This window comes from Scleropages formosus, chromosome 4 (genome assembly GCF_900964775.1).
Source record: "Scleropages formosus chromosome 4, fSclFor1.1, whole genome shotgun sequence".
In the NCBI taxonomy this organism is placed as follows: Eukaryota; Metazoa; Chordata; class Actinopteri; order Osteoglossiformes; family Osteoglossidae; genus Scleropages; species Scleropages formosus.
In genome coordinates, this window is record NC_041809.1 from 17,937,621 (window position 1) to 17,953,522 (window position 15,902).

Sequence of the window (15,902 nt, forward strand, 5' to 3'; positions counted from 1 at the left end):
TAAATTTTTCCATGGGAAGAAAATCACACACTTAAGTAAGTCATCCACATATTTGCAGAGGGATCTTCTGGTGGGGACATTAAAATACATTTCCTTGCCAAGTATGTAAGACTGGCCAGCTGAGATGCCCCTGAGAAGATCCTGTGAAGGCGCACTGGAGTGAGGTAGATTCTGTGAATGTGCTTGAAGTCTTGTTCGTGGATGCTAAGTGAGGTGCAGCAGAGGCAGGTCTATTTGAGCTTTACAACAAATAGATGACCAATCGCAGTCAGTAAAAGACTAGTCAAGGTCCTGTCCCAGTGTCCCCATCAGGGCATCATAAGAGCCACTTCCTACAACTGAAAGCAGCGTATAATGCAGAGATCGCACTGCTGGAGGTGTTTGGCATAAACAGCTCATTAAACCTCACAGTGCTTAACATAGGATTAGCTCAAGAATTCAGAATGATGTGCAAAAATTTACATTGGCCAACTTTCTGCTTACCTCATTGCATGATTACGCAAAAATAGGTACTGTGCTGTGTGAGCAGTTTCTGCAGGTTTGTCTGCTGAGGTGTCATTTGGCAGGCCATGGCAGCAAAAATGGTGAGACAAACCAGCAAAGATCAAACCTGGGAAGCTAGATGGGAGATCAGAAAAAACATGGCATCTGCACATAGTAATGAACAGCAGCACCAAAAACTATTTCGTACTCTGTGTATGTTAAAAGCTGTGGGCCGTAAGCGTTGATGTGGATACATTGACTGGTGGTCCATTTCCAAGTTTCGGGGCCCCATGACCACAGGTGGTACTACCAGCATTTGATTTATTATTTCTGGAATCACAAGAAAATGTGAGTTTTACGATCAAAGAGTGCATTCTGCTCAACATATACTAATGCCTTCTGATAAATTAGCAAGAGATAAATACTCAAGAGCCTTGTAAACGGTGAGATTTTAAAACCGAGCAGAAAGATAGAGAAATAACCTTAATACCACAGTATCCTTAACATCCAGGAAACACTTCCTAACTACAGATTTGCTGCAAATATTGTATAGTTTTGGTCCTGGTTAAAAGTGATGCCAAAGTTCATAGTTACTTTAATGCTTTGAGTTCATAGCTATTAAAAATAATCCACTTTTTTTTTTTTTTTTTTTTTGAAAGCAGTACAACTTGTCTTTCTGAGTTTTTTGTTTGGGAACGTTGTTTTCATTCCTATAAAATTTTTATCTAAAAACCAGACACTGTCATTTGGTCAAACAAAGGCATACATTTTTGTCATTAACATTGGAGCGAAAACTTATTTTGTGCTTCTTCATGAGTCTCCCTACAGGTATCATACAAAATCAGAAGAGTACTGGTCCCAACACAGAATCCAGTGGAACTCCAAATTTAACTAAAGACAATGTGGGGTACAGTTGTAAAAATTGTAGACATTCAAAAAAATTATCTAGATATGTGATTTTAAAGTTCAAATCACTCAAAGTGTCATATAAAATGAGAAGCGTATTGGTCCCAACACAGAACTCTGGGGAACTCCATTTTTAGCTGGTGTCATTGACAGTTGGACACAGTTATGAAAATTGTGTATGTTCTAACAATGGTTATCTAGAAATGAAGCAAAACACTTAAACATGTATTTACAGGCAAATACAGGACTTCAGCCTGTTTTAGGGTCTGTTCTTGTGTCAGGTTCCACCCTAAGGTGGAGAAGCACTAGTATGCTACAACTACTTCATCAGAGGTACATTACAGTGTATTAACAATACTAGATAATGTAGTTTCACTGATGTGACCAAGGTGAAAACCAGACTCAAGGTTTTTCTGACATTCTCTAGTCGGGGAATTCAAACATTTTTCATAGTATGTGGCACCACCTGCGTATTATATGGTCTACAGACTCTGTCTCTGTAGAACAGGAAGCCATGGAGAGGGTATGACAATGTATTTTTGCTCTGTTGGCTTTGTCATGCCAGCTCAGGTTCTTTGTGGATTGGGACTATTGGAGCCTGGGAATGGAGCATTGATGATGGCCCACTTACTGTGACCCTGGAAGGGTATTTGGTGAAGTGCCACCTATAGCAACTGGGTCAACAGAGGCGTTGGACTGAGCACACTCAGTGGCGCTGGTGCCGCGCTGCTGGATGAGCATCCTCTCTTTCGTCTTTCATGGACCTGCACTGTGGATCATTCAAACAGCAGAATAACACAGTTGAGGAAAAGGACTTTGTTCAGCTCAACAAAAGCATCATCACTGAATGTAATGATGGCACTGTGCTATGGAACCATTGCGCTCTTGAATGGGTCACTAAGGAGCATCACTTTCCTGAGAACCTTATGAAATATCAAGAAGCATGAACTTGTTGAAGATGGGAACATGGCTTTTAAGGAGGCTGTTGCTTCTGTCTGCTCGTTGTCCTAAACCAAGTTACTCGCAGCATCTGCTTATTGTAGTTTACGTTAGTTTAGATTAGTCATCCCGAGTTCGCTTGAAAAATGTGTATTACAGCAGAATGAATCAGATGAGGTTTTTTTCTGGGTGATAAAAAGTGAGTAACTTCAAACAGATGTAAAATCCTGACCTCTTCTCAGGCACAGATTGTTCAGATAGTGCTAATTAATGTTGTTTGGAACAAAAAGCAGTATTAGCCCTGGGTTCTTAGGAGCAAACCAAGGAACTCTGGCATCTCCTAGGGGACAATTGAGGTATTACACCATGATGTACAGTAAACATGGTCTTTATTGACCATTACTGATTTTTGACACTTGTCTAAGATAATTTGCAGTGCTAGTTACAAGAGCTATTACACTGATTTACCCAGTTATAAAGTGAATTTCTTACTGGGATAATACAAGGTAAGTAAATCTTTACCAGTGGTATAATGAAAGACCCTTCAGACTGCAGGGAGATGGAACCAACCACTAAGTGACCGGCTTTTCGAGGATATTTTAGTAAACATTTAGTGATATTTTTGTTTTTTAAATGTATTTGCAAATCTCCAATCAACACCCAACCCACATAACGTAGGGTTTGTGAAGGTGCTATTGTGAAACTCAGAATTATACTAGGTCTAATCCCCTTACTTCAGTCTAGATGAATCTGACAGCCAGTTCTAGAACTTTCCTTCTCCCTCTGCGTACAGGGAGTGACCTAGCTGTCCTTGTGTGCCGACACTCTTATTCCCAGCGCGGAGCCTTGGCCCTGCGTCTCCAGGAAACGCGTCAGAAGTGGGACAAATGGTGTTTAAGTAGAGCAGCCCCTCCCAGAGGGGACCCACCGGTGCTGCCGGTTAGGGCGTTCACGCATGCGCAGGACATAAGCGTGAGAGCGCGTGTGCATGCACGCGCTTGTGTGTATGTTTGTGCATGTTAGTGGGTGGTCCCCCATCTGTCCCACCTGCGACAATGCTGAGCCCCACAGACTCGGATTACATGTTCTACCTGGCTTGTCTGCACAGGGACCCGCGCCGCATCGTCCTGCACAAGGGCTCCACCGGGCTGGGCTTCAACATCGTCGGTGGGGAGGATGGCGAGGGCATCTTTGTCTCCTTCATCCTGGCAGGCGGGCCCGCCGACCTCAGTGGCGAGCTGCGACGTGGAGACCAGATCCTCTCTGTGAGTATGACATCGGACTTGGTATTTAGGTGGACGTGTGGGAGGTCACCTCTGTGTTCTTTAAGAAGTCGTGACCATGCGTGCAGTCTGAGCATTCAGCCGTCATTTGCTAAAATATATAGCTGTCTGTTTACCATGGTTCACTTCTGATGCCTTGTAATTCACACCAACATCTTAATTTGGTAGCTTTTTTAGCCTGTATGTGAACTGCTTGATGTGGGACAGTTATGGAGTGCGCTGTGGTCACAGGTGCAATCTCTGGGTCTTTACAGGAGAGCTGTCAGTGTGCTCTTCATGTGCCCCTGCGCAGAACTTCACTCGTGTCTGTGCCACTTGTGAGGTGTAAATAAGCGACATTATTGGCCTGGAAAGACTCCTCTTTTCTTTAGAAGTGGCCTTCGGTTACATGCGGAGGAGTTCTTAGAAGTAGTTTGTATTCTTTAATGGGAGCTCTGCATTTATATATTTGTGCTTTATTTTCTATTTCTTCATATTTAGATTTAACTTGCAGCTTAAGAGTGCAGTCATTTTCCACATCCTAAATGTCATGTTGCAAGAGATTAGATTAGAGCTGTCTCTGAACAAAAAGTGAAACAGATTTATTTATAAGGTCACCTGAAGCTGCAGTTCTTCAGTTCATCTCCTATCCAGAAGAGGGCGCTACCAGACTATTTTGTAATTTGGCCACACTTGGAACATGGGCACTCAGTGGCTAAATACTAAAAAGTTCTCTTTTCTTTCATCACAGTTCCCTAGATGAGGATGTTCTCAAAGCTGGGCGTTCTAGTATGTCAACCTTCGCCCAAACTAACTGTGATAAGAAAGGAGAGAAGTGCTCATCGTTGCGTTAAGAAATTGAATGCACCTCATTAGAGAATATGAAATTTGTCAGATAAATCAAAATAAACTGATAAACTGCTTCAACAGGATGACCGCTTCATAAGCTCTTTGAACGGAGGGTCCAGTCACTTCTTCCAGCTCCATGTAACTGCTGATGGGTGCCGAAATCAGCCCTCGCTTTGTGTCACTTCAAGGCCGGGATGCTTGATCAGTGATGACAGGTTGAGGGATTCAGGAGGGTTTGTGTTTGTCGGCACCGTTCGGTCGGCTCGAAATTGCTGCTTTTTTGAAAGCTGGGCATGAGGACCTCTTCCAAAGTTCTTTCCACGATTGTTGCTCTGGAGAACTTCAGGAAGCGGGCAGCAGACAGAGCCCTTCACAGTACTCCTACATGCCTTCATGATGCTGTTAGGGTCTCTCCAGAGCAGCCTGGGGCTTTAGTCCTACTGTAGAGGGGTACATATCTGTTCTTCCGACGATTTAACTTTGTAAAGGATTTTGACTTTTTATTTTGGAAATAAGTTGGCGAACACTGGACTGTAAATATAAACATCAGGCATGCACGTACAGGTATTCCCCGATTTGTGATTTTTTTCAACTTTACGATGGTGAGCTGGCGATAGACATTCAGTACAAACCATACTTTGAATTTAGAATTTTTCTTCATTTTTTCCCGGGCAAGCAATATGCAGAGCGATACCTCATGTTACCTTGCAGTTCAGAAGCTGATGTGATAAAAAAAAATGCACAGATTTCTCTTGAAAAGCAGTGTCACTACAAATGTGTGATTTGATTTGCTATTAATTTATTGCAGGCATTACTTTACAAATAGCACAGTAGGCAGGGGGTACAAGTGTTACAAATGACTGCTTATTACCATTGCATTGTTACATAATGTTCTAATAGTAAAAATAATAACTTTTATTTCACTTTGCCCAAGCAGCTTTTCAAAAACTTTTTCACTAAAAAAAGAAATATATGTAGGTATATTTTAAAGCAAAGAAATTTACAAAAAATAACATATGAAAAGTTGCAACAATAAAAAAAAAGCTAAATAAAAAACAATATTTAAAAAGATTAAAAAATAAAGGAATAACAGATTCTACTTCTCAGTTATAAATTATCACTTGTCCAGTGCAAGAACACGATCATCCAAAGTCTATCCTGGAAGCATAGGATGAGGCACATCCTGGACGGAATTCATTTGATCATAAATCAGACACAAACTTATTTGCTCACACACACACTGAAAGCAATTTAAAGTTTACCTGAAACACATAACTTTGGACTGTAGGAGGAAACCAGATCACCCGGAGGAAACACTCGGAAACTCGGGACAAAACCTTCTGACCTTGCAAAATTGCTGACTTCTCTCACCTTATTATACTGCAATCGAAGCCTGTAATCATAAATATAGGTGTGGGGCAGCAGGGAGTGTGGCAGTAAGAGCTACAGCGTTTGGACTCAAACAATCTAGGTTTGCATCCTGTGTCGTGCAGTAATACCTTCGAGTAACATACTAACCCTAAATTGCTGTATTAAAAACTACTCAGCTCTATAAATGGGTAAATCATTGTAAATGCTAGGTCAAATAGTTTTATAATTAAATACTGACTCAGAAAGTGTATATATAACTGCTGGACCAAATAGCCATACGTGCAGGGGCCAAATGGTCACGTATAGACATGTTGGGTCGTGTGTGTGTACAGTATACATATAGTGCGGTATCAGGACAGGATCAAAGCATCGTACCTACATTTAGGGTTACGTCCCACATGTTCTCATTCTCAAATGTAAACCCAGAACCCTCTAATGTGTGCACTAAGAGCCCTGTGTCTGTACCCCTGTCCCCTCTAGGTGAATGGCATTGACCTACGAGGCGCCACTCATGAGCAGGCAGCTGCAGCTCTCAAAGGGGCAGGCCAAACAGTCACCATCATCGCCCAGTACCGACCGGAGGGTGAGTGTCGCCACAGCCTTGTGTTTGCAGCCATTTCGACCCCAGGATCATCACGCAGGGTGCGATTCAGATGGGGTACTTGACTCCGAACAGAACCTTTAAAGAAACTTGAATTTAAAGAAACCCAATCCAAGTTCAGATGAAGAGATTTATCTGACGTGATCCAGCTCACAACCTGAGAAGCTCTCAGACTCGCAGTGCCTTACAGTCGGTAGTTCAGAGTATCCCCACTATAGACACAGTCTTCTGCTTACTTGCACGCGTTTGATCATTGTTGAAGTATATCCCTACTCAACCCTCACTGTTTACAGTATGAATTTGGCTTAGCCCAACCTGTCAGCTCCAGTGCAGGTAGGGTATCCTGGTAGGGTGTCCATTCTAGTAGGTTATTCATCTGCAGTATGAGTAGTGTGTCTATTCTGCAAGGTATCCATCTGTAGTATTGGTACAGTATCCTAGTAGGGTATCCAAAGCTCGTACTAGTACAGTATCCTAATAAGGTGCCCATCTCCAGTACGGGTAGAGTATCCTAGTAAGGTATCAACTCTAGTACTGATACAGTATCCTAATAAGGTGTCCATCTCCAGTATGGGTAGAATATCCTAGTAGGGTATCTATCCTGGTAGGGTATCTAGCTCCAGTATGGGTTGAGTATCCTAATAAGGTATCCAGCTCCAGCATGGCTACAGTATCTGTTTGAGATATCCAGATCCAGTATGGGTACAGTATTCATTGCTGGGTAGAGGCGTGCTGTTCTCAGAAATGTTCGGTAAAACTAGAATGTCAAAATAATAATACTAATAATTGTAACAGCTTCTGGTTCAGTGTCTGATGAACCATTAACTCTTTCAGGGTGTTGTATAGGGCTCCCTCGTGAATGCTGTGGTTGAAAGCTGTGGTTTTCGGTAACGTGAAGATTGTGTGCTATGTGATTCTTCCCTTAAGAATCCTGCAGAATGTTCTAGCTGCATCCAAGTGTTAAAAGCAGTAGGGTGGCAGTGTGATATGAGCGGGACTCCTGAGAGGTCAGATCGCTCTCACAGCTCTCATGCCTCTAGGTCAGATGGCTGCTGGGAGATTGACACTGAGGGATGGTGGCCTGGATAAGTAGATCAGCTTCTTATTCATCAGTGCCTGGCTGAACATTCAGGGTGCTTTTTTATTTTTCATTGTCACCCCAGATATAGATTTATGTTGGAGGTGGGGGGTGGGCAGCATTTGTAATTAAAATTTGACCTGACTTTGGAGGGGGGATCCATAAGACTGGATCCAAGCCACAGATGCTGTTAAAAAGTTGGAATGCGGACACTCTCCTTTCACTGTCTTCGTATATCTCCTACGTTTCTGCTGCTGGTCCCGTTCGGGGACGTCTTTCAAACAGGCCGAGAACAGCTCTGAAAACTGGCTGTTTTGGGATGTGAAAGTAGCTCAATCAGGCTTTGGTGGTGTGTCGGGCTGTGTGGTTGGACCACCCCACGCTGACTTCTCTCTCTTCTCGCTTATCAGAGCTTGCTCTCTGCTCCCCCCGACGGGCCCCGCCCTCAGCACCAGGTTTGTAGCACCGCGTGATCTGCACTGGGTCACAGGCCCACATGCAGATTTTAGCACGGGGAGTCATGTTGGGCTGGGTGGGGTGGGGGGTGGGGTCACTGAGCGAGACAGCTGCATGTGTTCTCACTGCCACCGTCCCTCTTCATCACACAACACCCCACCCCCTTTGCACCCCTCACACTCTCACTCCCACGCACACACACTGCATTCGTTCTGTGTGTGCACTCGGGATTTAAGCGCAGCTGCTGCCAGGTTGTAGGTTCAATCACCCCTGATTGTGGCGGTGTGCATAGTAGCAGGCAGGGGTAATGTAGAGCACAGGACGGACCCACTTTAACCTCGAAAGCAACATGGGGCCTGAGTGTTGGACACACCCGCACCCATATTATCCTGCTGCTGAGAAGAAATGAGTGGCAGCCACAACAAACATTCATCAGGTGGGATTGGAAGCTATCCGCATTTCACTCGGCATAGCCGTTATTCACCTGGCGGTCCTGTGGGGGTGCCACTTTCGAGGCCGAGGGACAGGCAGCAGAGGGGGCTGTGGTGGAGGTGCAAGGCTGTCACACCGAGTCCCCCAGCCCTTTGAGAACTGTTTCCTCCCCCCCGTGCCCCAGTGTTGTGCTCCACCTCATCCCTTTGGAACCCTCTCCATGCTGCTGTCTAGCCCGAGTCCCTGCGACACATCCCCTCTGTCCTCCTTATAAATCTGTCCTCTAATTCCCTACCAGTCGTGCTTTGCTCAAAGGTTGAACATGTGGGCAAACACCAGGCACCCCACCACCCTTTTAAAAGGTCAAAACTATACCCCCCACCCCTGGCAGCAGGGTAACATGTCCACATCGCAGGAGGTCGCAGGGTGAGTGTAAGTTCGCATCACATCGTTTCGCTTTTATTTTCTTTTGTTTACTGCAGAATCTCTTGTTTTCCAGAATGAATAAAAGAATAGGCGAATCCATAAAAGCACACAATAGTTTTTTTTTTTTTTTTTTTTACGAGTTCCATGAAACTCAATGGCATGATCACTGCAGCATGTTAAATTGGTTCATAACATAGATATGATCTCTTATCCAAAATGACTTGTGCAGTTTGGTATTTTACATTTACATTTATGCGGGAGCAGTTCAGGAGGCAGTGACCTTTCTCAGAGGAGCAACAGCAGGTCTTCCTGAGAGATAAACAATCGGGCTTTTCAATCCCAAAACCAATGCATTGATGCTGCGAGGAGATTCAACACAGCACCATTATTGAGTTTCACAGTGCATACACAACACTAATGAGTTGATGTTCACAGTGCTTCACTGTATCATTTACTTTATTATTATTATTATTATTACTACTACAGGCATTCCTTGATTTACAATTCTGACTAAAATTTCAGTGTAATGGCTCTTGGCTTTTGCTACCTGATCTTGGATTTACAGAATAAAAAGCAGTATAATAAAATCTATCTAAAGCCTGTCCAGAATCCTAGTAAAAGTGGTACATTGGGAAACAGAAGCAGAAGTACAGTGATGTACTGTAGTTGCTAATATGTTCATTGCTGTCTACTGGATATAAGAAGACACAGCTTGTTTGTGAAATGCACTGCCTAGAAACATACCCATTAGTTACCTCTTTCAGTGTTTGATAAGGGGGCGCAGTGGCACAGTGGCACAGTGGGCTTGGCCAGGTCCTGCTCTCTGGTGGGTCTGGGGTTTGAGTCCTGCTTGGGGTGCCTTGTGGCGTACTGTTGTCCCATCCTGGGTGTGTCCCCTCCCCGTCCAGCCTTGCGCCCTGTGTTTCTGGGTTAGGCTCCAGTTCGCCACGACCCCAGTTGGGACAAGCGGTTTCAGATTGTGTGTGTGTGTGTGTGTGTGTGTGTGTGTTTCATAATCATGAAGTGATCCACTTGGCTGCATCCAGATCTCTCCATCTTTTGGGGTGTTAGTAATGTCAGAGTGTTGCATTATGGGAAGTGTAGTGAATTTCATAGATGTCTGTCCACTATATTGAACGTAGTATTTATACATACCTTCAGCTGATGCTTTTATACAATGTTAAAATACCTACACCTATTTACCCATTTATACAGATAGATAATTTTATTGGCACAAATTAAAGTACCTTGCTCAACGGTACTACAACAGCACGTGAAATTCAAAGTAGAAACCTTCACATCCAAAGACAGCATCTCTACTCGCTGCGCTAGCACTCTTTAAATGTGAAGGTGATGTCAGCAGTTGCTGAATGTTTCTGTGAGGTGGAGGAGTAATGGGGGAATTACTGGCCCCGGTGCAGTTATGTCTGTTCTGCAGTATTTGTTGAGTATGTTTGCGCTCGGCAAGTACTGCCATCTAACCCTGCTGCAGTGAGATAAAGCTTGTGTCTTGAGCCTGCTGACGGCACAGTGAAGGCAGGGTGTTGTATTATATAGATGTTTTGTAGTCTTTTAGTGATAGTTTGGGAAATATGTTAGTGGTTTCAGACTGGCTGGGAACGTGTTGTTGTTTTTCCATTTAAAATAATGGAACCTAGGTTGTCAGTATCTGAAAATTTTATGCAGAATGGTTTACTTTATTTTAAAACTACTTTAAATCCTATAACAATTTCATTTAATTCTTCTGCTCAACAGTAGCAGAGCAGGGTCCTTATCATAGCATTGACCTGAAAACCTTCGGTGTTGGATTAGCGTGGTGGGAATTGTTAAAGGTCACATTTGTGGTCAACAGCAATACTCTTGGGTACATCTTACAGCAATGGACTGCAGCCCATGGGTAGCAGTGAAGTGGGTGCAAAGACTTGCTGGAAATGCTGTCTGTTACACTGTTTACCTTACCCAGCTATTCATTTCCTCTGTGCGTGTGTGTGGTTTAGGAGGCTCAGGGATGGGTCAGCAACAGTTCTTTCACTCAGTTACACAAAAGGATGGTGTCCAAGACCTACGGCATAAATGTTCTCAGTTCATGGTGTGAGATCCAGCTGCTGAGCCATCGCATGAGTTACGCAGGAACCACAGCATCTCTCTACATAATCCTGTCATAGTGAGTGGTAGGAGGGCAGGTGTAGGATGGGGCTGTCAAGGGTTCTAGTCCTTTCCACAGCATTCGGTGATTGGCTAGAGTGTGCGTGGGGAACCACCCTCGGTATTCTCTGCAGAGCTCTCCTAAATGCCACCGAAAGGTTGAGGCAGAACTAAAATTGGCCATTTTTCTCATGAGGTCCCATCCCAGCAGAGTGGCCGCTGTTAAAGGGCACCCTTGGCTGCTGTCTGGTCCAGTGTCCAATACTTGACCCCCACATGGAAGGTAACATCTGGGTGCATTTATTCTGCTGTTATAGGCCAATAGAGACCAGACTGTTACACTGCTGATGGACAGCCATGGGGGGCGTGTGTTGGGCAACCTTTGACCGAGTCCTTGTCAGAAGAATGCTGGGTTTTCCGAGTATTGCAAGGTTCGGACTTTCCTTTGCTGTAGACTTTCACTCTGATTAATATTATATGAATGATATGAAAAGTATGAGGCTTGTTAGTTTAGTGGCCTAACACTAGCGTTGGTAACCATGAGTTGACTTTTACTCTCCCCAAATGGTGAATGTCACGGTCTGGCAGCAAACCTCTGCCCCCTTACCCTTCCAGATGCAGACACGATGCATATAATGATAGAAATTATGTTTTATGGCGGTTGTGATTTCTTTGGAAATTTATAACGTGTGTCTCTCCTTAATGAGCGTACTAGAATTGTGCCCTTTGATCATTTCTGGTTGTGTGTAATTTGATTTAATGTTTTTTAAGTGTTACTTAAATTTGTGGTGTTTTGAATAAAGTTTATTAATCTTAAAGTTTTGAAAAGAATGAAATCTCAGCCAAATGAATTAAAGGTGGTTAATGGTTTCACGCTGCAGTGAGCCCCGTCCCCCCAGCACACACACACACCACTGTGAGCTTCTAGGGTGTGTCTCTGGCTGTATCGAGAGGTTTTTCAGTTCTGCTGGTCACTGTTGTGTTGCTTGGGATCTGGCAACTTGTGGTCGGACTCTGACCTTTACTCTGTGTTTGTCATCTTCCAGCTGTGGGGGGGGTCGGGGGTGAGTCCAACACGCGCCAGAACCCTGGGCCAAGCGAAATGTCTCTCCCGGTATCTTTGTGTGCTTGCTGTAAATGTCAGAGAACACTCAATTCTCAGCCCTTGCGCCACCCTTTTGTCACTCGTTTTCAGGTGGGTCTCGCCAGCATGGGCGATGCATTGGGTCAGGCGCAGCAGAGCTGACATCGTCTAGCTCAATGTTAGCAGAACGCACTTAAAGGACTGGAGAAAGTGGGGTGGCACCACGTATTTGCCAAGCAGGTGACTTGTATTGGGGCAGCAGGAGCCAGCCAACAGGTTGCAGGGTCGAGTTCCAGGAAGAGCCCATGCTGGTGTTCCATTCCCTGAAAAAAGCAGCCGTACAAACAGGTGAAGTGGATTTAAAGGTAAGCTGCAGTATTAGTCGTGACCTGTGGAAGTGGGAGGTTCACGCTCCAGACTCCATTGCCACCTCAACTGTATCCACGTTTCTCCGGAGTGGAATTTTCCAGAATGCTCTGGTTGCTGCTTACGGCACTGCCTCGATCATTGATTAGATTTTTTCCCCGACGTGGAGTTTGCCATCCCCCCCCCCCAGCCCTCCATGCTCAGTGCCTCCAGCTTGAATGCCAGCTGGCATTAGTGTAGCCATGGAGCAACACAGTACACAGATCCTTCAACCCCCCACCCTCCTTGCTTAGGAGCCAATGGGCGCAAGCTCCTTCACCTCAAACCGGTCTAGATGCTGGGTCCAAATGGAGCCGTCACAGCCCTGTCTGCCCTTTCCTGCTAACCACCTATCTCCTGTCCTCCCCTCTGCCCCGTGAGCTCCTGCCCCTCCCCAGCGTGATGCCCATGACACTTTGATTTCATGCAACTCCAACTGGCGCACTCATTTTCATCTCCTTACCATGACGGCCATCCAGAGCGGTTCGTGTTCCTTCCCTGCCCTGTGCGCTGCTGGTGCCTTAGTTAACGGGTTTGCGTATCGATTTTGATAAATGACTCTGACAGAATAGCTGGACCACTCTGTGTCCAAGTTGAATTAATAAGGGCTTTTTTCGATGATTAAACCCTTGCGATGATTTACTGTCGTCATTTCCTGCCCGTTCTCCACTGATGTGCAGATGTGTGTTATTAGATGATATCCACCGCGATCGCTTTTTCACACGTATTTCCAGAATGTTCCTAATGATGATGTTGTCACAAAAAGGTCGGTCGCTCACCCTGCTTATTTTGTTTTACGGTGCCAGTTAATTGAGGTGCTCAGGTTAACGCTGGTGTACACAGGTGTTAGCTAGGGTATGACGTCCGCCTCTCTGCAGCCGCGAACGGTTTCGCTCAAAAAAAATCGATGGCCCCATTAATGACTTGACCTTCCTTATGAAAATCAGGAGTGGGAGGGTGGGGGAGTTGAGCGCTGAGAGTTCAGAAGAGGGTGTAGGCCTCTATGGTCTAACCACTTTCCAGCCGCCCCAAGGTGCACAGCATCTCGTGCACCTCAGCTGCGGCGAGTCGCTGTCAAATGGAGTTACCGCATGTCTTCCTTTGTTTTTCTTCCTCTCCTCTTTCGACTCTGAATAGCTTCAGAGTCATGGTACCAAACCGTAGGGCACGACGTCCCTGTTTCAAGTACAAATCAGCTCACGTCGCGTTTGTCTCCAGTCTGTCACTGGCCCTTTGTTTAAAATGAGCGTTTAAGAACTCTTATTTTGGGATCGAGTGAAGGATTCTAATGACAAAAGAATGCCTCTTTGTGTCGAAGTGTGTTTTTCTTTGCATCCGCCATCCTGCGCTAATTCTGGGAGGGAAAGTGAACAATGAGCAGCGCTGCCACGCAACACACCCCTACCGCCACCGCCGCCTTTCTCCGCTCCTTTGTGCTGCGGCTGCGTGGCTCACTGTGTGCATTAGCGTCACTCCGAGCTCCCTGTCCCGCATCCGTGGCTCCGTGCGTTTGGCCCACAACCTGAGACGACCTCTGTAGGAGCCAGTCATATCTCACCAGACCACTCTCCTGGCTTTGCCTTACAATTTATGGTACATTTTGGTGTACAGCAGACTGTCATCTAATAACGTCTTTTTTCATGGAAAAAGAAAACTGAGCCTCTGTTTGGTGTCTGCATGAAATATGGTTATATTGTCATCATGACTGAGTGCTGAGCTGAGCGTTGATGCGTTCTGTGATGTGATCGGGGCGGGGGCATGCACATACCAGCGAGCATCACACTCGTCATGTCAGCAAATTCCTTTCCCCAAGAAGATGTGCTTCTGGACTTTTTTAATTAACATGCTCCTAAGGTCAATTAAACAGGGCAATTTAAACAAATAGCATATTTGAGTTACAGCATTTCATAAATGGCATCGTCATGGCCAGGACTCAGTAGGATTTCAACAGCTGGCCGCAGCACAGCTGAAGCACGTATACTGTATACTGATATGCTGTGTGTGCTGTATATGGCAGTGTTTTCTAGACATGTTTTGTACCCTGTTCTAGGCTCAGATTATTCACGTGCGAACTGTGTATTGTCAGTAATTCAATGTATTAGTCACAGGGCTCATGCTGTGCTACCTGTGCCCCATGTCCATGTGCCTGGTGTAGACTTCAGGTCTTCAGCATTCCAAAGCGGAGACATGAATGAATGAATGAATGAATGAATAGCTCCTGAATGGTGTGCAAAGCTGGTACATGCTTACTCCAGGAGACTTAAACCTGACATTGCAGCAAAAGCTGATACTGAATATTAATGCACGGGGTCTGAATACTTATGCAAGCAGCATACTTCAGTTTTTCTTTTTCTTTAAAATGTCTGCGGGCTAATAATCAATTTCATGTTAGAGAATGTGAGTTCACAGTAAAAATACTGAAATACAGGGAAACTCTGTGTTAACTATTATCTCAGCATTGTGAATTTTTGAGGTCTGAATACTTTAGTACTTTTGCAAGGCACCGTGTATAAATACACAGAAACCCACGCGTCAGTGTCACAGTCCAGGATGGAGGCCTGATGCTGATTTTGGAGAGGTTATAGAGGCAATGCGTGGAGACAGCTGTCAGAGCCTGTCGGATGCTGCAGGGATGGATGTGACCAGGTGGGAGACTACCAGCCCGACAGATTTTATCAAGAATCTCAGGATTGGCCCAGTACACATTTGCCTTCAGTTCCCTTCTTTTTACCCCAGATTTGGTCTTATAACGTTTTAACTAATGACCAGTGGAAAAGTGACTTAACAGAGCACTGGATATATTAAGATAAATGGCAACTTGCACAGACATTGCTAAACCATTCTTTGTGTATACTGCAGCTGAACCCATGAGATCTCCTGAAGTGTTTTTCAGTCTCAGATACTCACTGTGTACATTGGTGTGATCCTACCTGGATCCTTGAAGTTTCACAGAGGAAGATTTTCAAAGTGACCCGTTGATAATATATTCCGAAGTTTATGTTTCAGCTGGTAGCGTAGTGGTTAGAGCGACTGCCTTTGGATCTAAAGGTTGCAGGTTTGATCCCCACTTCCAACTGTAGTACCATTGAGTAAGGTACTTACCCTGGAATTGCTCCAGTGAAATTATCCATCTGTAAAAATGGGGAAATAATTATATGCTTATAATTGTAATCTTACAACATTAAGTTGCTTTGGAAAAAAGGCGTCATGTAAATGTAATATTCACAGCTGTGGGCTTTAAGCTTCATAAGCGGAGACTGAAGGAGCAGGGTATGAACGAGTTATCAGCTTCTTACTTGCTGCTCATCCTGGCGTAAACTGGCCTCCACCACCGCCATCAACAATGGCCACGGTTTCCGGGGCCCTGGATTAATTCCACTCAGCTTGTTCTGCTCTCTGTTCCTGGAAGCCAGAAGTGCGCTGGGGAATGGAGCGTGTCCAGTGCCTTGTAGGAGGGATTACTGG

At 44.8% G+C, this 15,902-nt stretch overlaps 1 protein-coding gene across 7 annotated transcripts in view; it reads left to right on the top strand.

The window, feature by feature from the left end:
* Positions 1-15,902, top strand: part of dlg2 (discs, large homolog 2 (Drosophila)) — a 238,858-nt gene that overhangs the window by 191,904 nt on the left and 31,052 nt on the right. For all 7 annotated transcript variants that reach the window (XM_018755316.2, XM_018755317.2, XM_018755319.2 and 4 more), the window contains 2 exons: positions 3,437-3,593; positions 6,291-6,393. In XM_018755316.2, coding sequence (XP_018610832.1) covers positions 3,437-3,593; positions 6,291-6,393 — 260 coding nt within the window. The remainder of the gene's footprint in view (positions 1-3,436; positions 3,594-6,290; positions 6,394-15,902) is intronic.